The sequence below is a fragment of the Rhincodon typus genome, chromosome 5 (genome assembly GCF_021869965.1).
Source record: "Rhincodon typus isolate 14 chromosome 5, sRhiTyp1.1, whole genome shotgun sequence".
Taxonomy (NCBI): Eukaryota; Metazoa; Chordata; class Chondrichthyes; order Orectolobiformes; family Rhincodontidae; genus Rhincodon; species Rhincodon typus.
The window spans coordinates 15,157,574-15,182,725 of record NC_063336.1 but is presented as its reverse complement, the minus strand read 5'-3'; the positions used below and the strand labels follow the sequence as shown (position 1 = coordinate 15,182,725).

Sequence of the window (25,152 nt, the reverse complement as noted above, 5' to 3'; positions counted from 1 at the left end):
TCCCTGCAACCGCAGGAAGTGCTACTCCTGCCCCCACACCTCCCCCCCCTCACTCCCATCCCAGGCACCAAGGAGACCTTCCACATCAAGATGTTCACCTGCACATCTGCTAATGTGGTATACTGCATCTGCTGTTCCAGATGTGGCCTTCTCTGCATCAGGGAAACCAAGCGGAGGCTTGGGGACCGCTTTGCGGAACACCTACGCTCGGCTCTCAACAAACAACTGCACTTCCCAGTCGCGAACCATTTCTACTCCCCCTCCCATTCCTTAGACGATATGTCCATCCTGGGCCTCCTGCAGTGCCACAACAATGCCACCCGAAGGTTGCAGGAACAGCACCTCATATTTCGCTTGGGAACCCTGCAGCCCAATGGTGTCAATGTGGACTTCACAAACTTCAAAATCTCCCCTCCCCCAACTGCATCCCAAAACCAGCCCAGCTTGTCCCCACCTCCTTAACCTGTCCTTCCTCCCACCTATCCCCTCCTCCCACCTCAAGCCCCACTCCCATCTCCTACCTACTAGCCTCATCCCGCCCCCTTGACCTGTCCGTCCTCCCTGGACTGTCCTATCCCCTCCCTAACTCCCCACCTACACTCACTTTTACTGGCTCCATCCCCGCCTCTCTGACCTGTCTGTCTCCTCTCCACCTATCTTCTCCTTTATCCATCTTCTATCTGCCTCCCCTTCTCTCCCTATTTATTTCAGAATCCCCTTCCCCGCCCCCATTTCTGAAGAAGGGTCTAGGCCCGAAACGTCAGCTTTCCTGCTCCTCTGATGCTGCTTGGCCTGCTGTGTTCATCCAGCTCTACTCATTGTATGCAGTCCACCTAGCTGACCTCGTTACAATCACTACAGAGAGGATGAGGTCAATCATGTTTTTCCATCTTGTTGGTTCCCTCACCACTGCTGCAAACCCAGTCTAGCAGCTATGACATTTAGGACCCAAACTGCTTGATCTTGAGTGTTGCTGCTGAGCCACTCTTAATGAAGGACATTGAAATCATCCACCCAGAATATATTTTGTGCCCTTTCCACCCTCACTGCTTCCTCCAAGTATTGTTCAACATGGAGGAGATCTGATTCTTTAGCAGAGGTAGGTTGGTACATGGCAATCACCTGGAGGTTTCCTTGCCTATGTTTAAGCCATGAGACTTCATGGGGTCTGGAGTCAATGTTGAAGACTCCCACAGTAACTTTCTCCCAACTGTATACCACTGTGCCACCACGTCCACTGGGTGTGTCTTGGGGTGCTGAGACAGGACACATCCAGGGAGGATGATGGTGGTGTCTGGAACAATGTCAGTAAGATATGATTCCATGTGCATAGCCATGTTAGGCTTTTGCTAGACTAGTCTGTGAGATAGCTCTCCCAATTCTGGCACTAGTCTGTACGTTAATAGGGAAGACTTTGCAGGGTCGACAGGGTTGTTTGTGTGGTTGTCATTTCCAGTGCCGAGGTTGGTTCCAGGTGATCTGTCAATTTCATTTCTTTGATGAGACTTTGCGCCAACTGATACAACTGCTTGATTGGCTTGCAAGACCATTTCAGAGTGCAGTTGAGAATCAACCACATTGCTGCAAGTCCAGAGTCACATGTAGGTTGGGCCATGTGAGGATGACAGATTTCCTTCCCTGAAGGACATTCATGCATCAGGGGGCCTTTTTCCGACAATCAGTAGTGGTTTCATGATCATCATTAGATTCTTTATTCCAGATATTTATTGAATTCAAACTCCATCATCTGCCATTGCAGGGTGTGAAGCTGAGTTTCTGGATTTATAGTCAAGCAATAATTCCACTAGACCATTGTCATCCCCCATCTCTTACACTTTCAAATCTGAGCTCCTGTAGTCTTTGTACGATTAGGTAATAGGAACAGCTTAATCAAAATCTTGTACATCCTTGTCAAATTCTCCTGCCTTCTACCCAACATTGAAACAAACTTTCCTTATCTCTGAAACTATTCTGGTAATCTCTTACACTCCATCTCAAGGAATTATGCATCCATCATCCTGAAGTGTGATCAGCAAAAATGGCAGCAATACTCTAGTTACAGTCAAACCGACCCTAGCAGGCAGGTGGTGGCCCAGTGGTAACATCTCTAGATTAGTAATCAAAACTTCACACTATTGTTCTTGGGATATGGCTTCCAATCCCACAAAAATCTGGAATTTAAAGCTAGTTTAATGATAACACTAATTGTTGTTAAAAAAAACCCATCTAGTTCACTAATGTCTTTTCGAGAAGGAAAACTACCATCATTACCAGGGCTGGCCTCCATGCGACAGCAATATGGTTGACTGTTATTTGCCAAGGAAGGGTAATAAATATTGGCCTACCCAGAAATGTCCATATCCCATGAACAAATAAAAATAAAATTTAGCTTGTGCCAATTCTTCATACTTCACTATGAATGGAAAATAGGGCCATGTTGAATAGAATTATCAGTTGTCAAGTGGACAGAAGAAACATTGGTTTTTCGTTGCTTACCCTCTCTTACTAACAGAACTGTAGCCCAATGCATTTGTATCAAACCACTAAAATAACCTCAGCATTTCAGAATTCTGGCATTTGATGCAGTTAGTCTATTTAGTACAGGATGATATCCATACTAGCAACAGAAAATAGATATGCGAAGCAGAGCGAAGGACTAACGCAGTGTTTCACAAGTTATTTTTCAATGTGACCCCATTTTAATTCATCGTCACCTTCTCAAAGATAACTGGGGATAGGCAACAAATGCTAGCTGTGCCCACATCCCATGACAATATAAAAATTAATAAATTTTGAAAATTAATTTTACCTCAGGCCAACAAAAACAGTAGCAAAAAAAACCATAACATGCAATATATAATTAAATTCTGAACATCTGCATTTTTAAAGTACTTTGTAATAAAGTCTTATTATTTTAAATATTCATGTAGACTTCAGCAAAACTACAAGCTCTCCATATAAAAAAACCACAGAGAATGCTCGAGAAACTCAGCATATTTGGCAAGATCGGTGTAAAGAGAAACAGTCAATATTTCGAGTTTGGTATGATCTACAGTCATACTGATATACATCACGGAAACAGATCCTTCGGTCCAACTTGTCCATGCCAACTAGATATCCTTAATAAATAAATACAGTTCCATTTGCCAACACGTGTCCAATATACCTCTAAACCCTTCCTATTCATACACCCATCCAGATGCCTTTTAAATGTTGTAATTGTACCAGCCTCCACCACTTCCTTTGGCAGCTCATTCCATACTTACACCACCCTCTGCATGAAAAAATTGCCCCTTAGGACCCTTTTAAATCTTTACCCTCTCACCTTAAACCTATGCCCTTTAGTTTTGGACACTCTCACCCCGGGGAAAAGACCTTGTCCATTTACCCTAGCCATGCCCCTCATGATTTTATAAACCTCTATAATGTCACCCCTCAGCCTCTGCCACTCCAGGGAAAATGGCTCCAGCCTATTCAGCCTCTCACTTTAGCCCAAACCTCCAACCCTGGCAACATCCTTGTAAATCTTTTTTGAACCCTTTCAAGTTTCATAACATCCTTCCTACAGCAAGGAGACCAGAATTGAACACAGTATTCCAACAGTGGTCTAACCAATGTCCTGTACAGCCGCAACATGGCTTTCCAACTCCTATACTCAATGTACTGACAAATAAAGGCGAGCATCCAAAATGCCTTCTTCACTATCTGGTCTACCTGCGACTCCACTTTCAAGCATCTGCACTCCATAGTCTCTTTGTTCAGAAACACCCCCCAGGACCTTACCATGAAGTGTATAAGTCCTGCCATGATTTGCCGGTCCAAAATGCAGCATCTCATATTTATCTAAATTAAACGCCATCTGCCACTCCTCGGCCCATTGGCCCATTTGATCAAGATCCTGTTGTACTCTGAGGTAACCTTCTTCATTGTCCACTACACCCCCCCCATTTTGATGGCACCCAGCAAACTTACTAACTATACCTCCTATGTTCACATCCAAATCATTTACATAAAATGACAAAAAGCAATGGAACCAGCACCAATCCTTGTGGCACACCACTCATCTAAAAAGCAACCCTCCACCACCACCCTCTGTCTTCTAACTTCAAGCCAGTTCTATATCCAAATAGCTAGTTCTCCCTCTATTCCATGTGATCTAGAACATAAGAACATAAGAAGTGGGAGCAGGAGTAGGCCATCTGGCCCCTCGAGCCTGCCCCGCCATTTAATAAGATCATGGCTGAGCTTTTTGAGACTCAGCTCCGCGTACCCGCCCACTCACCGTAACTCTTAATTCCTTTACTGTTCAAAAATTTATCTAGCCTTGCCTTAAAAACATTCAGCGAGGTAGCTTCAACCGCTTCACTGGGCAGGGAATTCCACAGATTCACAACCTTTTGGGTGAAGAAGTTCCTCCTGACCTCAGTCCTACATCTGCTTCCCTTTATTTTGAGGCAATGCCCTCTAGTTCTATTTTCACCTGCTAGCGGAAACAACCTCCCTGCCTCCACCTTATCTATTCCCTTCATAATCTTATATGTTTCTATAAGATCTCTCCTCATTCTTCTGAATTCCAATGAGTATAATCCCAGTCTACTCAGTCTCTCCTCATAATCCAACCCTCTCAACTCTGGAATCAACCGAGTGAATCTCCTCTGCACCCCCTCCAGTGCTAGTATATCTCTTCTCAAGTAAGGAAACCTAAACTGCACACAGTACTCCAGGTGTGGCCTCACCAGGACCCTATACAGCTGCAGCATAGCCTCCCTGTTTTTAAACTCCATCCCTTGAGCAATGGCAGACAAAATTCCATTTGCCTTTTTAATTACCTGCTGCACCTGCAATCCTACTTTTAGCGATTCATGCACAAGGACACCCAAGTCTCTCTGCACAGCCGCGTGCTGCAATTTTTTACCATGTAAAACATAGTCCATTTTGCTGTTATTCCTACCAAAATGGATGACCTCACACTTATCAACATTGTACTCCATCTGCCAGACCTTTGCCCACTCACTTAGACTATCTATATCCCTCTGCAGACTTTCAGTATCTTCTGCACACTTTGCTCTACCACTCATCTTAGTGTCATTTGCAAATTTTGACATACCATACTTAGTCCCCAACTCCAAATCATCTATGTAAATTGTAAACAATTGCAGTCCCAACACTGATCCCTGAGACACACCACTAGCCACTGACTGCCAACCAGAAAAACATCCATTCACCCCTACTCTTTGCTTTCTACTGGTCAACCAATCCTCTATCCATGCCACTACATTACCTGTAATACTGCGCAACTTTATCTTATGTAGCAGCCTTTGGTGTGGCACCTTGTCAAATGCCTTCTGGAAATCCAGATACACCACATCCACAGGTTCCCCATTGTCCACCATGCAAGTAATGTCCTCAAAGAATTCCACCAAATTAGTTAAACATGACCTACCCTTCATGAACCCATGCTGGGTGTTCCCAATGGGACAATTTATATCCAGATGTCTTGCTATTTCTTCCTTAATGATTGATTCAAGCATTTTCCCCACTACCGAAGTTAAGCTAATTGGCCTATAGTTACCTGCTTTTTGTCTACTTCCTTTTTTAAACAGTGGCGTCACATTGGAAAACAGCCAATCTGCGGAGACCACCCCAGAGTCCAGTGAATTTTGGTAAATATTTACTAGTGCATTTGCCATTTCCCCCATCACCTCTTTTAGTACCCTGGGATGCATTTCATCAGGGCCAGGAGACTTGTCTACCTTTAGCCCCATTAGCTTGCCCAGCACTGCCTCCTTAGTGATGATGATAGTTTCTAGGTCCTCACCTGCTATAACCTTCTTGCCATTAGTTTTCGGCATGTTATTTGCATCTTCCACAGTGAAGACCGACACAAAATAACTGTTCAATGTCTCGGCTATTTCCTCATTCCCAGTTATTAAATTGGCCTTCTCATCCTCTAAAGGACCAATGTTTACCTTCGCCACTCTTTTATGATTTACATATTTATAGAAACTTTTTCTGCCTGTTTTTATATTCTGAGCTAGTTTACTCTCATAATCTATCTTACTTTTCTTTGTAACCTTTTTTGTGGCTTTCTGTTGGCAAGATTTCCCAGTCTACTAGTTTCCCACTACTCTGCTTTTTTGTATGTGTTTTTTTGCAATCTGATACTTTCCTTTATTTCCTTAGACATCCATGGCTGGCTCTCTCTTTTCCTACAGTTCTTCCTTATCACTGGAATATACTTCTGCTGAGCACTGTGAAAAATCGTTTTGAAAGTCCTCCACTGCTCCTCAATTGACCCACCATAAAGTTTTTGCTCCCATTCTACCTTAGCTAACTCCTCCCTCATTCCTTCATAGTCTCCTTTGTTCAAGCACAGGACATAGGTACTGGATTTAACCCTCTCATGCTCCATCTGTATTTTAAATTCGACCATACTTTGATCTAATCTTGCTAACCAGTTTACCATGAGGAACCTAGTCAAACATCTTACTGAAGTCCATATAGATCACGTCTACTGCTCTACCCTCATCAATCCTCTTCGTACTTCTTCAAAAAACTCAATTAAGTTAGTGAGACACGATTTCCCAAGCACAGAGCCGTGTGTTGACTATCCCTAATCAGTCCTTGCCTTTGTAAATACATGTAACTCCTGTCCCTCAGGATTTCTTCCAACAACCTGCCCACCATGAGATGTCAGGCTCACCGGCCTATAGCTCCCTGGCTTTTCCTTACCACATTTCTTAAAATAGTGGCACCACGTTAACCAACCTCCAGTCTTCTGGCACCTCGCCTATGGCTATCGATGATACAAATATATCATCAAGGGGCTCAGCAATCGCTTCCCAGAGTTCTAGAGTACACCTGATCAGGTCCTGGGGATTTATCCACCTTTATGTGTTTTAAGATATCCAGCACCTCCTCTTCTGTAATATGGGCATTTTTCAAGAGGATGCTATTTATTTCCCCACATTCTCTATCTTCCATATCATTTTCCGCAGTAAACACTGATGCAAAATACTTGTTTAGTATCTCCCCCATCTCCTGCGGTTCCACACATAGGTAGCCTTGCTGATCTTTAAGGGGCCCTATTCTCTCCCTAGTTACTCAATGTATTTGTAGAATCCCTTTGGATTCTCCTTAACCCTATTTTCCAAAACTATCATGTCCCCTCACTGCACTCCTGATTTACCTCTTAAGTATACTCCTTCTGCCTTTGTATTCTTCTAGCGAATCATTCAATTTCTGCTGTCTATACCTGACATATGCTTACTTCTTATTCTTGACCAACACCTCAATTTGTCTAGTCATCCAGCATTGCCTACAACTACCAGCCTTGCACTTCACTCTAACAGGGACATACTGTCTCTGGACTCTTGTTATCTTATTTTTGGAGGCTTCCCATTTTCAAGCTATCCCTTTACCTCTGAACATATACCCCGAATCAAGTTTTGAAAGTTCTTGCCTAATACTGTCAAAATTGGCTTTCGTCCAACTTAGAACTTTAACTTTTAGATCTGGTCTATCCTTTTCCATCACTATTTTAGAACTAATAGAATTATGGTCACTGGCCCCAAAATGCTCCCCCACTGACACCTCAGTCACTGCCCTGCCTTATTTCCCAAGAGTAGGTCAAGTTTTGCACCTTCTCTAGTAGGTACATCCACATACTGAGTCAGAAAATTTTCTTGTACACACACTTCATCCAGGCCCTTAACACTATGGCAGTCCCAGTCTATGTTTGGAAAGTTAAAATCCCCCAGCATAACCACACTATTATTCTTACAGATTACTGACATCTCCTTTCAAATTTGTTTCTTAATGTCCCGCTGACTATTGTGGGGTCTACAGTACAATCCCAATAAGGTGATCATCCCTTTCTTATTTCTCGGTTCCACCCGAATAACTTCCCTGGATGTATTTCCAGGACTATCTTCCCTAAATACAGCTGTAATGTTATCCCTAATCAAAAATGCCACTCACCCTCCTCTCTTGCCCCCCAATTGATCCTTCCTATAGCATCCGTACCCTGGAATATTAAGCTGCCAGTCCTGTCCATCCCTGAGCCACATCTCTGTAATTGTTATGATACCCTAATTCCAAGTTCCTAACCAGGCAATGAGTTCATCTGCCTTACCTGGTTAGGCCTCTTGCATTGAAATAAATGCGGTTTAATTTACCAATCATACCTCATCCTCTACTTTGTTCCTACCTGCCCTGTCTGTTAACTTACTCCTTTTTTCAACTGTACCAGATTCAGACTCTCTTTCCTAACTATCTCCCTGGGTCCCCCTCACCCCCCACCCCGCCGCTCCAACACACACACACACGTTTAAATCCTCCCGATCAGCTCTAGCAAATCTCCCCACCAGCATATTAGTACCCTTCCAATTCAAGTGCATTCTGACCTTTTTATAAAGGTCACTTCTACCAAAGAAGACAATCCAATGATCCAAATATTGTGCATCCTTCTACTCTGCACAATCAGCCAGGCTACATTTGCTCTACCCTCCTATTCCTACCCTCACTAGTTCGTGGCACTGGGAGTAATCCAGATATTACTCTCCTCAAGGACCTAGTTTTTAAATTCCTGCTTAACTTCCTATATTCTCTCCTCCAAATCTCATCCTTTTCTCTTCTTATGTCATTAGTTTTAATGTGCACAATAACCTCCTGCTGGTCCCTCCCCCCTTTGAGAATATTCTACACCCTCTCAGAGACATCTTTGACCCTGGCTCCAGGGAGGCAACACATCATTCTGATATCTTGCTGTCAGCTGCAGAATCTTCTGTCTGTGCTTCTGAGTAGAGACTCCCCTATCACAATCGATCACTGAGAAACTGGCGTACCCCTCATTATGTTACAGCGAGTCTTAGAACCCGAAACCTGGCTGTCAGTGCTACATTCCCCTGAGAGTCCATCACCCCCTACATTTTCCAAAACAGCATACTTGTTTGAGATGGGGACAGCCATAGGAGACTCCTACACTAGTTGTCTATCCCTTCCACCCTTCCTAGAGGTCACCCATCTACCTTACTGTATCTTCGGTTTATCTCCCTTCCTGCGACTGCCATCCATCACACCCTCAACTCCCGTAAATTCTTCAAAGCCTCTAACTGCCATTCCAACCGATCCATGCGATCCAATAGGAATCACAGTCAAACACATTTCCTGCAGACATAATCATCAGTAACATGGAAACTCTCCGGAATCTCCCACATCCAACAGGAAGAGCACATCAGTCTACTAAAGGCCATCTTTGCACCTTAATAATCTACCGACCCAGAAAATAGCACAGTTTTATTGCTCTAAAAAACAAACAGCTCCAGGTTAGCTTAGTACTTATGTTTTTGAAGTTTAATCAAGGGACCAATCTCAATAAAATGTACAGTCAAAATGTACAGTCGACACACTACTGTAGATTTAAAGAAAACAGGAAGGCTACACTTTAAAAAGCCACTTAGCTGCTCCCCTGCTGTGAGCTCCCACACACAGGTTTCTCCAATATCAGCTGTGAATTTTGCTGTTTGTTTATTTTCCTTAGAAGGAACTCCTCGATGTCCAGAGATACTTGGAACCTGACAGCAAAGGCAGCAGCTGTGCAGGTTACTGCTCAGTCAGACAGCAGTGTAGGTTTCTTTCACTGTTCGATTCACTGTCCATGTGGTCATTGCTTTTTTCTCCCTCCTTTCTATATATAGGATTTTGATTTGTTTCTCAAAGTTCCAAAGCAATGCAACATCTTATAAAACAGTAATTACTGTGTTTAGAATTGGTGGAAATCAGCTTCAAGACTGAACAATATCTCTAAAAAGGAGCAGCTGTTACAGCCACAATTATTTCCCGTCCTTCATCTTGGACTGGAGCTGTCTCTATGCTCTGGTAAATAAAGACACAGTGAAGCCCTGTCTCCATTGCCCCCTCCCCACATTGTAAGCAGCCCTCTCTCTCCAGTCCAAATATACAAATCGTGATGGTGGTAGAGGGTTGGTTTTTGGACTGGAGGACTGTGACCAGTCGTGCTCCACAGAGATCAATAGTGGGTTCACTTTTGTTTGTCATTTATATAAACATTTTGGATGAGAATACAGGAGGCATGTGTAGGGGGGACTTGTACCTGAACACATTAAGTGGCCAACACTTGCTTACAAGATTGTAAACAGAAGCTAAGCAAAACTAAGCAGCCTGCTCACACAGTGAAATACAATGGTACCTTTGAACAGAACTGCTAGAAGGTCAGCAAAGGAACACTGAATGTCCCCATGTGAGACAGTTCTGTTAAAAGGATGCCTTCGGACAGAAAAATGACCAATTTCAACTTTATTAATGAAAGGGTGATTGTCCCAGTAAATGAATAATGTCAGGTGTTAGATTAGGTCCTCAAGCAGCTACAAGGATAACAGCTAAGGTTATTTTGTAGTAAATAGTTGCCTCTTTGAAGCTACCAGTAATATTAAATAGTTTCAGGCTAAAAATGCTCTCATCATAGAAGTTGGTTTCAATAAATAACCAGGATATAATACAAGCCTTAAAGAAAATCTTTTAAGCTTAGATGTAAAGATGAACTAGCCTTAGAAGACACCTTCACTTACGCTCTGAACAAGATAGGTTGATCACAACCCATAAATTACAAAATGTTGACAATAGAAGTAGTTGTGTAACATTACACTCATAATTAACTTTACAACAGAAGTTAACCTTACAGCATAAAAACCAAAAGAACTGCAGATGCTGTAAATCAGGAACAAAAAAAAAGTTGCTGGAAAAGCTCAGCAGGTCTGGCAGCATCTGTGGAGGAGAAAACAGAGTTAACGTTTCGGGTCCAGTGACCCTTCCTCAGTTCTGAAACCGGACCTGAAATGTTAACTCTGTTTTCTCCTCCACAGATGCTGCCAGATCTGCTGAGCTTTTCCAGCAACTTTGTTTTTGATCCTGTTTTTAACCTTACAGCAATTAGTTAAAACGAACTGACTTTTTATTTTTACATTCTGTAATTGGGACAGTGGGAAAATAAAAGGAGTAACTGAATGTGATAAAAGACAACACGAAAACAGAATGGGTAAATAGAATTTGAGCTGTTCTCACAGATAAACAAGCCTGAGAAAGACCCGAAGGAGTATAGCCATTAAACGTTTGGAAGGCAAATGATTAGGACACATAGGAAGATCCCAAGGCCGAGAGATTACAATGTCTAGCTGATACCATACGATCATGGGAACCTGGGGCTGTCCATGGAAGTGCCCATCACTGATTAGGTATCCCACAGGATTGGGTGTTTGAATTAAGGGGAAGGATGATGACTATGTTGTATTTGATTATTGTAACACAAAATGTATAAAAATGCTGTATTTCTTTGTAAAAACAGAGGGTGCGTCATTGATCTGTCTTCCAAAGCCAGATTCGGGGAAGATCCTTTAGCCCTCCCGCTGCATAAACCAGTTTCTGCTTGGATAAACATCTTCCACTTGCCTGAATCCTGCCTGCCTCCTGAGTCTTTGTGCTGGGTTTGGAAAAATGCTCCAACAGATTAGCGCTGCAAGCAGGGTGCCCTACCTGAAGCTTGTACACCTTGGGCCACGATCTGCGTGAGTATATTCATTTACCATCATTTCTTGCTAGCTTGGTACTTGGTGGGGGGCTTCTGTAAGCCAGGGCATAAAGTGATCTTTTAGATTGCAGTGAATATGAGACGCAGAATCAGGCAATCAGGCAAAAGTTTCTATAAATATATAAAACGAAAAAGAGTGGCTAAAGTAAACATTGGCCCTTTAGAGGATGAGAAGGGGAATTTAGTTATGGGATATGATGAAATGGCCGAGGCATTGAACAGGTATTTTGTATCGGTCTTCACAGTGGAGGACACTAATAACATGCCAGTAATTGACAAAGAGACGAAGGTAGGTGAGGACCTGGAAACAATCATTATTACGGAAGAGGTAGTGTTGGGCAAGCTAATGGAGCTAAGGATTGATAAGTCTCCTGGCCCTGATGGAATGCATCCCAGGGTACTAAAAGAGATGACGGGAGAAATAGTAGGTGCACTGGCGGTAGTTTTCCAAAATTCACTGGACTCTGGGGCAGTCCCAGCAGATTGGAAAACAGCAAATGTGACGCCACTGTTTAAAAAGGGAAGTAGACAAAAGATGGGGAATTATAGACCGGTTAGCTTAACCTCTGTAGTGGGGAAGATGCTTGAGTCTATTATCAAGGAAGCAATAGCAAGGCATCTTGATAGAAATTGTCCCATTGGGCAGACGCAGCATAGGTTCATGAAGGGCAGGTCATGCTTGACAAATCTTTTGGAATTCTATGAAGAGATTACGAGCAAGGTGGACAATGGGGACCCAGTGGATGTGGTGTACCTAGATTTCCAAAAGGCCTTCGAAAAGGTGCCGCACAAGAGGCTACGGCATAAGATAAGGATGCATGGCATTAAGAGTAAAGTATTAGCATGAATAGAGGATTGGTTGACCAACAGGAAGCAAAGAGTGGGGATAAATGACTGCTATTCTAGCTGGCAGTCAGTGACTAGTGGTGTGCCTCAGGGATCGGTGTTGGGACCGCAATTATTTACAATTTATGTAGATGATTTGGAGTTGGGGACCACGTGTAGGGTGTCAAAGTTTGCAGATGACACTAAGATGAGTGGCAGAGCAAAGTGTGCAGAGGACTGTGAAACTTTGCAGAGGAACATAGATACATTGAGTGAGTGGGCAAAGGTCTGGCAGATGGAATACAATGTAAATAAATGTGAAGTCATACATTTTGGTAGGAGTAATAGTAAAAAGGATTATTACTTGAATGGTAAAAAGTTGCAGCACACTGCTATGCAGAGGGACCTGGGTGTCCTTGTGCATGAATCACAGAAGGTAGGTTTGCAGGTATAAGTAATTAGGAAGGCAAATGGAATTTTGTCCTTCATTGTTAAAGGGATTGAGATTAAAAGCAGAGAGGTTATGTTGCAGCTGTACAAGGTGCTGGTGAGGCCGTGTGCAGTTTTGGTCTCCTTACTTGAGAAAGGATGTACTGGCACTGGAGGGGGTGCAAAGGAGCTCACTAGGTTGATTCCGGAGTTGAGGGGGTTGGTTTATGAGGAGAGACTGAGTAGATTGAGATTATATTCATTGGAATTCAGAAGATTGAGGGGGGATCTTACAGAAACATATAAAATTATGAAGGGAATAGATAAGATAGAAGTAGAGAGGATGGTTCCACTGGCAGGTGAAGGTAGGACAAGAGGGCACAGCCTCAAGATTAGAGGGAGCAGATTTAGGACTGAATTGAGAAGGAACTTCTTCACCCAGAGGGTTGTTAATCTGTGGAATTCCTTGCCCAGTGGAGTAGTTGACGCTACTTCAGTAAACGTTTTTAAAGATAAGGTAGATTTTTTTTGAACAATAAAGGAATTAAGGGATACGGTGAGAACGGGTAAGTGGATCTGAGTCCACGAAACGATCAGTCATGATCTTATTGAATGGCGGAGCAGGCTCCAAGGGCCGGACGGGCTACTCCTGCTCCTAGCTCTTACGTTCTTATATTGGAAGTGGGTGCCCAGCACAAGAGCGAGCGATATAACACGAGAACGTGTGAACTAACGTGAGAATGCGAAACAAGGAAGAGGGGGGTAGGGAGTCCTGGAGCCCAAAGTAGGAGGAAGGTCGGGGGGAGGGTTGCGAGTCCTGGGACTATCATGTGCGAAAATAAAAAAACTAAGGGTGTTGCTAGTCTTGGAGCTATCATTCGCAGAAATAAGGGGGAAAAAAAAAGAATGAAATTAGAAGAAGAAGTGAAATAAGAGAAAAAAAAGAGCAAAATAAGAGGGGAATAAAAGTAGTAAAAAGAAACAAAATAAGAGGGAAAAAAGAAGTGAAATAAGAGAGGAAAAAAGCACAACACAAGAAAGGCCAGGAATCTCTGGCACGAGAAAAGTGTGAGGTAGGAAAAGAACAAGGGTCTTGGAAATAATAAAACAGTAAAATAGAAGCAGCCACACTTGGGAGAGTCTGGAGAAATGGCAGGGGAGGACTGTGGAATAATGGGCTGGGGTCCAGATCAGTCCCTTCTGCACAGTGTGTATAAAAGTAAGAGCGGAGAAACATGAAGGGTCTAGGCCTGAAACGTCAGCTTTCCTGCTCCTCTGATGCTGCTTGGCCTGCTGTGTTCATCCAGCTCTACACCTTGTTAGCTCAGATTCTCCAGCATCGGCAGTTTCTTTGCTGAAATAGCTATAGTGTTCATAAGTAACAAGAAGAGAGAGAGTGAGTGAGACGGCGCTCTATGCTAGTTCACTGAATCCTGTAAGAGGTGTTAACTCTTTGTGGTCTGGTTTGAATGCATCTTTGTTTGTTGATTGCTAAATGTTGTCTTGTGCAATTTGTGTGTTTTCGTTCCCTAGAGCTTGAGACCTGGGGATGTTTTGAAGTTAGTTTGCATTTTGGGAATGTGTGTTGATTTTAATGTGTGGTGTGCCTGTGTAAGTATGGGACATGTATGGTTAATGTGATGTCCATTTAAGAAACTCTCAGCAGTTGTGTGAAGCCTAAGTCTACAACAAAATGTTGACTTAAAAGTTTAGTTTGTAAAGCTTGGTAAAAATTCATCTTTTAGAATTGGCTTTGTATTGCGTTTGGACTTTCGAGTAAATTTTAATTTCAGAAATTACCATGTTTGGAATTTCATTTACTGGCCAGAAATGAACTTTCAAAAACTGTTTTAACACAAGTGAATCTTTAACTCCGGACGATAAGATTTGCTCACTGTAAAAGTACTGTGATGTGAAAGTATGCAAATAATAGGAAATTTGGAATCTTGGGAATGCAATTCTCTTTGAACAAAATTCTGATATGTTCTAAAATCTGAGAAAGCTGATAAATGAATTAGAAAAGGCAAACTTAACAGAGGACACAAAAACAAAAGTTGCTGGAAAAGCTCAGCAGGTCTGGCAGCATTTGTGAAGGAAAAGACAGAGTTAACGTTTCCGGTCCAGTGACCCTTCCTCAAAACTTAATAGAGGAGGTGGTTCAATACTAATTAACCTATTCTGCTTGACATGAAAAGGATGGATACTTCCTTAGAAATTTTAAGTCCATGTAGATGATATTTTACAGTTCTGAGGAAGAGTCACCGGACTTGACACGTTAACTCTGATTTTTTCTTCACAGATGCTGCCAGACTTGTTGAGCATTTCCAGCAAATTCTGTTTTTGTTCCATATTTTACTGCTACTGGGTGAAGTAATCTATGGATAGAAAACTGGATGATTAAAAAAAACACAAATTAATAAAGTACTCAATTGGCTATGAAAGCAGAAAAGAACCAAGGGAATGATAAGAAACGAGCAGCAGTTTTTACAGGGTATGTGTGGCGGGACTCATCCAGCCACCCTCAGCTAACAGATTGAAATAAAAATTGCAGATTGTGTGATCAATGCTTGTATATATATGTGTAAAAATACTTAAGGCAGTATATTAGGAATGAATTTGCTGGAACAATTTGGAGCTGTAATTAACACACGAGAAGCGAAAATTGATTGGGATTGCCGGTTTAAATTTAGAAGGTCAAGGATTGCATGCTTCCTTAAGAGCATCTGTACTGCCACAGTTAAGTGGGAATGACACCCTGAGAATCCCTACCACAAATTAGCAATGATGTGCCCCAAATTATGGGCAACCACCAAAACCGAGTTTGGGAGGTGAGATATAAAACTGATTGAAATACCTGGAAATGTACAACCAGCTAAAAGGCAGTACCCCATCAGACCTGAAGCTGTTGAGGCAGTCAAAGAAACTGTGTAAGATTTGGAGAAACAAGGAAAGAGGCATGATTGTACCCTCTCTTTGGAACAGGGAGAATTAAGGAAGAGCCATTAGAGGGGCCAGATGTGAAATGCATGTTTATAGATGGGACGTGGACGTACTATCATGGTGAGGCCCAGACAGGGTGGGCTGTGATTAATTTGAAAGGGAGAGCTTTTAGCAAGAGAGAGAATAAAAGGATGTCACTCCACACAGGTAGCTGAACTAAAAGCAGTTGCTGCAGCCCTGAAGTAAGGAAGAGGACAAAGGGTTAACATCTATGCAGACAGTAGGTATGCCTTTGGTGTAGTCCATGACTACATGATGGCATGGGCAAGGCGAAGTTATGTTATTTTGAATGGTAGAGTAATCCAGCATGAGAACCTAGTCAAGGGCCTAGTGGCTGCAGCTACTGAACCAAAAGAAGTAGCAGTAATTAAAATAAAAGCACACAGGAAAATTCGTACACCAGAGCAGAGAGGGAATAGTTATGCAGATAGTGCAGCAAAAGCAATGTTAGAACAGGAAGTGATAAAGACAGTAGCTGCGAAAGAGCAAGAGACCGAAGATGACGAATGGAACATTTTAAATTTATAAGCAGCAGCTCGTTCAGAAGAAAAAGCAGGATGGATTAAAGGCAGGGCAGTGTCAGGAGCAGACGATATTTGGAGAAAGTAAGGCAAAGTGGTAGTCCCCACATTCTACCAGCAGATGTTATACAATATTTACCATAGATTAGCATACATAGGGAGAAGTGTGGTGGAAAGGAATGGGAAGAGACATAGCCAAACTTTGTCAAAGATGTACTGCATGTGTGCAGACAGAACCAGGACACGGAACTAAAATTAAAATGAGCCATCAGCCCCGTCCAACGGGGCCATGGGAACACATTCTAATAGATTTCATTGGACCACTCCCTCAAAGTTAGAATTAAAAATTCTGTCTGGTCATGGTTGACCAGTTTACCAGATGGGTAGAAGCTTTTTCCATGAAAGACTGTGCTGCAACCTCAGTTGCAAAAATATTGGCAGCAGAAATAATACCTAGGTGGGGGTGGAGGAGGGTCCCCCTACAAACAGATTCAGACCAAGGGACCCACTTCATTGTCAAGTGCCTGAAGGAAGCATGTAAACTACTGGGAATAACACAAAGTTATCATTTCCCCTGCCATTTACAGCATTCAGGGATGGTAGTAAGGATGAATAGAACACTGAAAAATGTTCTGACCAAGGCAATAACAGGAGAAGGGGTTAAATGGACCCTTTCCGTACCAGCCACTCTGATGGCCGAGAGGGCAATGTACCCTTTGAACACATGACAGGACAAGCAATGATACTCCCCCAGGACTTAATCACAGGGGGAGCAGAACTGACTAACAGCAAAGGACAAATCTCGGATTACATGAAATCCCTCAGTAAGCATCTACACATACTTCATGGACTGACACGAGACCAGCAGCTTGTCAAGGACTGGGAATCCGAGGGACAGACAGAACAAACAGAAATGCCACCTCCAGGATCAAAGGTCCTGGTAAAAATAATCCTAAGCAAGGGAACCTTGTCCCCCCGGTGGGATGGATCTCATGAGGTAATATTAAGAGGTACCAGAAGTGTACTTATTAATGAAAATAAAATTGGTGAATGGAGACATCCTACACAGCTAAGAGTATACAATTTAATGGGGTGATGTCTAGCTTGCACATGTGATGCAATTGCGCCATAAAGACTGTAATTAAGAACGTTGCTGAAATTAACGTGATTATGAAAATGCTAATCCTCTATGGGTTCCTCTTACTTTTGATCCCATCGGAGGCTGATAGGCCAGTGGTGAAGAGGATTTTGAATGCTAATACATTTTTATACTCATCACATGCGTATGCTAAAGAACATAATGTTTCCAATTGCTGGGTCTGCACCCATGTCCCCATACACTCTAAGGGAGGGATACCAATGCGATCCATCCTCTTCAATGCTTCAGAATTAGCCAAATGGGTACGAAGAAATATAGAGATAGAGATGGGCATCCTACCAATACTGGAAAGTACTTAGTAAATACTGACCAAGTTAGGGCACAATGGAAATTAGCAGGGTATAACCTGAACACCTTTACAGGATGGTACCAACTCAACTACACTACCCCACGACCACCCCCATTCATCACATTGACTAATACATCAGGGATAGGGAGACCTGATGGCTTGATCTGCTTTACAAGAATTGAAAACCAAGGAGGCGGAACACCCATGAGATTATTTTGTAGTAAATAGTTGCCTCTTTGAAGCTACCAGCAATATTAAGTAGTTTCAGGCTAAAGATGCTCTCGTCATAGAAGTTGGTTTCAATACATAACCAGGATATAATACAAGCCTTAAAAAAATTTTAAGCTTAGATGTAAAGATTAACTAGCCTTAGAGGACACCTTCTCTTACGCCCTGAACAGGATAGATTGATCACAACCCATAAATTACAAAATGCTGACAGTGGAAGAAGTTGTATAACGTTACACTCATAATTAACTTTATAACAGAAGTTAACCTTACAGCAATTAGTTAAAACTAACTGACTTTTTATTTTTACATTCTATAATTGGGATGGTAGGAAAATAAAAGGAGTAACTGAATGTGATAAAAGACAGCACCAAAACACAATGGGTAAAAGAATTTGAGCTGTTCTTATACATAATTAAGCCTGAGAAAGACCCGAAGGAGTATAGCCATTAAACTTTTGGAATGCAAATGAATAGGATGCACAGGAAGATCCCATGGCCTAGAGATTACAATATCTACCTAATACCATAAAATCATGGGAACCTGGGGCTGTCCATGGAAGTGTCCATCACTGATTATGTATCCCACAGGATTGGGTGTTTGAATTAAGGGGAAGGACGATGACTATGTTGTATTTGATTACTGTAACCCAAAATGTATAAAAATGCTGTATTTCTTTGTAAAAGCAGAGGGTGCATCATTGATCTGTCTTCAGAAGCCAGATGATTCGGGGAAGATCCTTTGGTCCTCTCCCTGCATAAACCAGTTTCTGCTTGAATAAACATCTTCCATTGCATGAATCCTGCCTGCCTCCTGAGTCTTTCGCCCATGTCGGGAAAAACTCTCCAACAGCATGGTTAGTAAGTTTGCGGATGACATCAAAACTGACAGTATAGTGGACAGTGAAGATGGTTACCCAAGATTACAAAGAGATCTTGATCAGTTGGGTCAGTGGGCTGAGGAGTGGCAGATGGAGTTTAATTTAGATAAATGTGTGGTATTGCATTTTGGTGAAACAAAAAAATGGCAAGACTTGTATAGTTAGTAGTAGGACCCTATGTAGTGTCATAGAACAAAGAGACCTAGGGGTTCAGGTACACAGTTCTTTGAAATTTGCAACACAGGTACACAGGGTGTTTAAGAAGGTGTTTAGAATGCTTGCCTTTAAGCTCAGACCTTTGAGTATACAAGTTGGGGTATCATGTCGAGGTTGTACAGGATGTTGGTGAGACCTTTTCTGGAGGACTGTGTGCAGTTCTGGTTGCCCTGCTTTAGGAAGGATATTATTAAATTGGAAATGGTTCAGAAAAGATTTACCAGGATGTCACCAGGAATAGAGGGTTTGAGTTATAAGGGTGGTTGGCTGGGACTTTTTTTCCCACTGGAGCATAGGAGGCTGAGGGGTGACTTTATGGAAGTTTATAAAATCATGAAGGGCATAGATAAGGTGAATAGCAAGGGTCATTTCCCTAGGGTGGGGTAGTTCAAAACTAGGTGGCATATTTTAAGGTCAGAGGAGAAAGTTTTCAAATGGCCATGTGGGGCAACTTTTTTTTTTTAAACATAGTGGTTTGTGTGTGGAATGAACTGCCAGAAGATGTGATGGATGCAGGTACAGTTACAGCATTTAAAAAAGACACTTGGATAAGTACATGAATAGGAAAGGTTTGGAGGGATATGGGCCAAATGAGGCAAGTGGGACTAGTTTAGCTTGGGAAAATGGTCACCATAGACTAGTTGGGCCGACGGGTCTGTTTCCATGCTGTATGACTCAACGACTCTATCCCAATCCTTTCTCCTGACTCTCACTCATAAAACATTCCTCCTTCCCTTCCTATTGAACCTATCAAGAATTGGGTTCCATTCTCCTCATTCACTACAAAGGTCTTCATCAATGGGCAGGTAACATCCAGTGCGATCAGTGCCAGAAGCCTGGGCCAGGCTGGGACAAGGCCAGCCACACTACCCACCCCAGCCCGAAAAGAGTAGAAATTTCTCACCCTTAACTCCTTGGCAGCAACTCACTGAACAAAGCTCAGCTGCACAATCGCTTTGTTTTCATTCTACAACTGTTGCTGTCAGTTGGATGAGGGCTTGCGATTGTTCAGAGTTGGTAATCTATACATCAAGTAAACTACAGCACCTTGGTGGTTACCAGACATTTTGGCTTTCTGATATTGGGTATCAAATGTCCTTGATACAGGGTTATGAATCAGCATTCCCAATGATGCACTGTGTAAAAAAACTGCAGAAATCAAAAATATGGTGAAAAGAGGTCAGACAGAATCTATGAAAACAGAAACAGCAAACTGCAGAATGTGATGCAATTAAAATTCTTATTCATTCTGTCTCCCAGCTCATTAATCACCGAGGAGACGGTGCAGTCCAGAGAATAAATCAATGTCTCTATTAACTTGCACATATTGCTGGTTACTAATACCAATAGATCAATGCTTACTTTAGAATTTGATTATCAATGATGCCACAGCATCTAGATATTTCCAATTTTCCAGACCCCAAAAAGTTAAATAGGACAAACGAACAAGTAAAAACCTGAAGCTCAAACATTAATTAATATTCTTATTTCTGTGACATATATAAAGTGGAACCATAAACTCAGTTCAGGATTGTATTGGAAGCTGTGATATTAATAGTCATTGTTCTCAATCTGAAATGTCTCGTGAATATTTTTGGAACAGGCAGTCTCTTTCATGAATGAGAAGCCACGGATAATGGGGTGCCATATGCTTCGAAAATGCCGAGCTAAATTTGAGGGAAAGCACCACTCCATTTATATCCTGCCCAAAGATACTTTTACTGAATCTTCCAACTTACTGCATAGCACCATCTTCCTAGTAGATGATACAGCTTAGGATCCTGTGGTCTCAACTCAATTGCTTTGTCTATGTGGTCCTATATATAAGAGAACAATAAATACTAGTTAAATAACTAGTTAGTACATAATATCAAGAGTAAATATTGTTTGAATCTAAAATCACATTTGACAAGTTAAAAAATATGATTACTTTCCTATTCAAAATTTTTATTTAAAAATTCTTCCTTATCCATTTCCCATACTCCCTTTCTGTCCCATCAGTAACAATGCCTTTCAGAACTTGTGAACTTCTTTAAAGCCTCCTATTTGCATTGAGTTCTTAACTTTTCGTATTTTTATCCTACAGTCACTTCAAATAATCCTCCTTCCACAAAACTGGAGTGGACAATTCAGCTGCTGTGATTGGTCAACCATTCAATTAGATCATGGACCAATCTACATCTGAATTTCCTTTGCTCCTTTTGATTCAATACACTGAGGCCAACAAGAATTATTTACACAAACTAGTTAAATGTATCTATTTGAAAAACTCACTTAATTGGAAAGCGACTTTGAACTATGTACATGTTTCATACCGACTATCAATGGCGATCCTTTTTCATTACACGTCATAAAGCCATAGAAGCATTTTTTGAAGGGCTACTGTTGTCAAGTGGGATTTATAAGCAAAAGTTGGAAATTATATTGTCTTTTTTAAAAAAAAATCCTAATCTTTCATTCTGACAATGAGTATTCAACAATTTTCTTAAAATATGCCAAATTATATCAGGTGTAAAATTTTGGATTATATTATCTTGCTGGAAACTACATGAAAACCCCTACCAATAAGATTTTATGGATTGACAATTTTATACCAGTCACCTCATTGCTATGGTGTAAGTTGAGTAGCATTTCTCACACACTATATTTGTTAAGAAGCAAAATTAACAGACATAAAATAACAGATTTGGCAAATAAAGTTCTGGCATATGTCAGTAAAGCTTTAGACCACAGAAATCAGAAACTGGCCAAACCATTTAAATGACTCTATCCTGTATCAGTCAGCCTCTTGCTAAGAAACAGTTAACCAATAAATTCCAAAATATAGCGAAGTTGTCTTTCATGAATTGGTCTAAGTCAATCCCCAAATAGAAGTAAAGCAGGGATAAAAGCCTGCTAAACACAGCCACTGTAAAAAAAAAAGTTCTTAAAAGGCCTAAGAAATAGAAAATTGAATTAATTATTGGAAGTTGCTCAATATTAAGTATTTGCATCATTTGGGTACAGCCCAATAAAGAAAACGAAGTTACCAAAGAGCAAGCTTTCTTACAAAGTACTGTAAAATTTGGTCAAATGGCACAATGCCAAACTTACTTTGAAAAGAGAGCCATTTTTGATTTTGGACTGTACACTTCCATATTCAGAAAGATGCCCACAAACAATTGCAAGCCTGCATACAATAAAAAAACAAGATACTGAGAACAATGAACAAAAAAAAAGAGCAATACTTAAGCACAGGCACAAAAATGAATGCGACAATCTAACTTTTTTTTTCACAGATTGTCTACAGGCTCTATATTAATATAAATTGAAAATCTAACTTGTCAATGTATGAAAATTACATTTTTTGATCAAACAATATTTCGTTCCATTCATATCAATCACCAGTTGGATTTGTCAGGTGGTTTCATAGCCAGATGCACTTCCTGCCCACTAATTATATAAAATTATTGGGTCATACAGCACAGAAATAGACCTTTCGGTCCAACGTGTCTGCACCTACTAGACATCCCAATCTGACCTCGTCCCATTTGTCAGCATTTGGCCGCTGTCCCTCTAAACCCTTCCTATTCATATACCCATCTAGATGCCTTTGAAATGTTGTAATTGTATCTACCTCCGCAACTTCCTCTGGCAGCTCATTCCATACACACACCTCCTTGTGTGTGAAAAAGTTACCCTTCAACTCCCTTTTAAATCTTTACCCTCTCACCTTAAACCTATCCCCTCTAGTTCTAACCGATGTAGGCATGTATGTCAAACACCTTCTTCACTAGCCTGTCTGTGACTCCACTTTCAAGGAACTATGCACCTGCACCCAAGATCCCTTTGTTTGGCAGCACTCCATAGAGTCCTACCATTAACTGTGTAAGTCCTGCCCTGCTTTGCTTTTCCAAAATACAACACCTCACATTTATCTAAATTAAACTGCTACTTCTTGGCCCACTGGCCCATCTGATCAAAAGATAGTCTTCTTCACTATCCACTACACCACCTATTTTGGTGCCATCTGCAAATTTACTAACTGCTCCTCTTCTATTCACATTCACCTCATTTATATAAATGACGAGAAGCAGTGGATTCAGCACTGATCCTTGTGGCACGCCACTGGTCACAGGTCTCCAGTCTGAAAAGTCCCTCTGTCTCCTACCTTCAAGTTGGCTAGCTCTCCTGGATCTCAAGTGAGCTAATCTTACTAACCAGTCTGCCATGCGGAACCTTGTCACATGCTTTGCTGAAGTCCAGATGGCTAGCATGAGGGGACATAGCTTTAAATTGAGGGGTGATAGATATAGGACAGATGTCAGAGGTAGGTTCTTTACTCAGAGAGTAGTAGTAGACTCGCCAACTTTAAGGGCATTTAAATGGTCATTGGATAAACATATGGATGATAATGGAATAGTGTAGGTTAGATGGGCTTCAGATTGGTTTCACAGGTCGGCGCAACATCGAGGGCCGAAGGGCCTGTACTGCGCTGTTATGTTCTATGTTCTATATAGACAACTTCTACCACTCTGCCTTCATCAATCTTCTTTTGTCACCTCTTCAACAAAATCAATCATGTTAGAAAGACATGATTTCCCATGCGCAAAGCCATGTTGACTATCCTTAATCACACTTTGCCTTTTCAAATGCATGCAAATCCTGTCCCACAGACTCCCCTCTAACAACATATCTACTACTGACGCAAGGCTCACCGATCTATAGTTCCCTGGCTTTTCCTTATAGCCTTTCTTAAATAATTGCATCAAGACTTTCCTGCTCCAATATTCTAGAAGGTTCAGAAGGTCTCTTGAGCAGGCAAATGGAAGTGTGATCATTCTATAAATATGCAAACCATGTCAATTTCTTTTATTGGAACTGATCTGCAATTTAAGTTTGAAGTCTTAATGGGAGAGCAGGAAAATATTCAGGATCAGACAAGGCCTATTGGAAAGGAGGTCATGGAGTAGAAAAAGGTCAAGAAAAACAAATTTGAAACATTGAATTTCAGGATTCCATGTGTACTTGAGGAGTAGGAGTGCCCTTCCACATCTCGTATGGAGGACTAAAGGGCTCCCACACTCTGGCTTTCCCTTCCCTAACCTGGATTAGATTAGAAAGTTCTCCTCCCTACTTATCATGCCCTCATATCATTGGTCATGGCGAATGAACTCTTGCTCCTGCCCATCAGGCAGATACAGAATCTGCTTAGTTTCAGAAAACACACCAATGACGTTGAAGTAAATGACGTTCAGTGATTTAATTAACCGGACCACTCCAGATTATTGGGGTTCGTTCTCCACATCATGAATTGCAATGCTTCATTCCCACTGTCAAAGTGGAGTTTGTCTGCCTGATCAAATGGTCATAAAACTATTGAGTTAAAAGTAACTGATAAATTCACAATAATTTTACATTTGTAATTCTTTCATTGGGCCACCTCAAAGAGGTCAGATGCTTTCTTCCAATCAACTGATCACCACTGTCCTTCACCTTGTCAGAGAATGCTTTCAGCAGCATTGCTTACATGAGCTCACCCAAATCTGCTCGCCCCAGTCTCATCATTCTCATCGTGAGCAGGAATTAGTCTAAGTTTATGTTTAAGAGTTAGAATGGCCTAGGACTCAGGGGAGGTGATTCACAAGGTTGCTGTTTGCCCCATTGGCCCCCAAATGAGTTCTTGAACCAATCCCCCTAAACTCCTTTCAGTTAAAATCAGCACTAGTTTCTGCTGGATCAGAGAAGTGTGCTGCAACAAAAAAGTTTATAAATTTTATTACTGCTTGAAACATCAAAAGTCAATTCATTTCATTAACTTCTTATGAAATTATTACAGAACTAAGAAGTGTTTAGAAAAATAGGTTAGATGTTTTCTAAAGGAAACTGGATGATTACATTAATAAAAAGTGAATAGAAAGATGTGTTGAAAGGCTGAGATGAAACACATGGAATGGGAGAGGGTGCAAACACTGAGACAACAAGGTGCAGGGCTGGATGAACACAGCAGGCCAAGCAGCA

General features: G+C 41.6%; 1 protein-coding gene across 11 annotated transcripts in view; it reads right to left on the bottom strand.

Annotated features, from left to right (window-relative positions):
- LOC109922751 (regulator of microtubule dynamics protein 2) overlaps positions 1-25,152 on the bottom strand; it is a 109,700-nt gene that overhangs the window by 32,176 nt on the left and 52,372 nt on the right. For 8 of the 11 annotated variants that reach the window (XM_048596889.1, XM_048596891.1, XM_048596897.1 and 5 more), the window contains exons 5-6: positions 22,246-22,321; positions 20,892-20,969 (exon numbers count right to left, since the gene is read on the bottom strand). In XM_048596889.1, coding sequence (XP_048452846.1) covers positions 20,892-20,969; positions 22,246-22,321 — 154 coding nt within the window. The remainder of the gene's footprint in view (positions 1-20,891; positions 20,970-22,245; positions 22,322-25,152) is intronic. The other 3 variants (XR_007262098.1, XM_048596895.1, XM_048596898.1) reach the window with 1 other exon arrangement.